At 54.3% G+C, this 749-nt stretch overlaps 1 protein-coding gene across 1 annotated transcript; it reads right to left on the bottom strand.

Annotated features, from left to right (window-relative positions):
• Positions 1-26: 26 nt before the first annotated feature.
• On the bottom strand, positions 27-743 carry LOC107575730 (lysine-specific demethylase 5A-like; the record flags this gene model as incomplete). The annotated part of the gene is made up of 2 exons (XM_016262075.1): positions 733-743; positions 27-653 (listed from the first exon to the last, which is right to left on the bottom strand). Coding segments are annotated over exons 1-2 (633 nt in total), but the record flags the coding sequence as incomplete, so codon positions are not given.
• Between the last annotated feature and the right edge of the window lie 6 nt (positions 744-749).

Here is a 749-nt window from a genome sequence, read left to right as displayed (position 1 = left end):
ATATATATATATATATATGTGGGGGCGGGGAGTGTAAGGCTGTGGGAAACACTGCCATTTCTGATTAAGAAACTCATATTTACGATAATTCCGGTCCAGAACGTAAAGTGCAATGTGAGTGCAGGGCTGCAGGGGACAATCGCGCTCGGTTCAAGGCAACCATGCCTAGTGTGAGCAGTTCCTCTGTCAACACAGTCAGACTCCAGTGAAGGATCATCACTCACCTTATCCTTGCATGGCCGCTGGCAGTTCTTGGTGGCGCAGACGGCGTTCTCGTCGTTGGAGTCCTCCGCTCCGGACCAGTCGTACTTGGAGGGAATGTCCAGAATCTTCCTGCTCTTCTTCTCCAGGCCCTCCTTGGGAAACTCGGCCTTGGCCGCCGCCTTCTCCTTCCTCTTGCGCTCCTTCTCCTCTTTAGCAAGACGCTTGGCCAGCTGCTTCAGCTCGCGGGACTTGTCCGGATTCAACTTAAGCTTCTTCTTCTTGGGCTTGAGCTCCAGAACCCGTTTGATGTCTTTGGACTTGGACCGTCCCTGCACTCCGCCGGCGGCCAGAAGCAGCTGCTGCTCGGCTCGCTCCAGCTTCCTCTTCCTCTTCCTCTCCATGTCCTTCAGCTTCAGCTTGACGTGTTTGTCCAGCGAAGCGTCCTCAGGCTGCAGGAGCACAGCAGCTTAAAGAGGTCAATGCGTGGACACAAGAAACACGTGCATGCACAGTGACAGCGTATCTCACCTCCATGACCTGCAGGA

This window comes from Sinocyclocheilus grahami, unplaced genomic scaffold (genome assembly GCF_001515645.1).
Source record: "Sinocyclocheilus grahami isolate Dianchi unplaced genomic scaffold, SAMN03320097.WGS_v1.1 scaffold2844.1, whole genome shotgun sequence".
Taxonomy (NCBI): Eukaryota; Metazoa; Chordata; class Actinopteri; order Cypriniformes; family Cyprinidae; genus Sinocyclocheilus; species Sinocyclocheilus grahami.
This window is presented reverse-complemented; position numbering and strand designations above follow the sequence as displayed.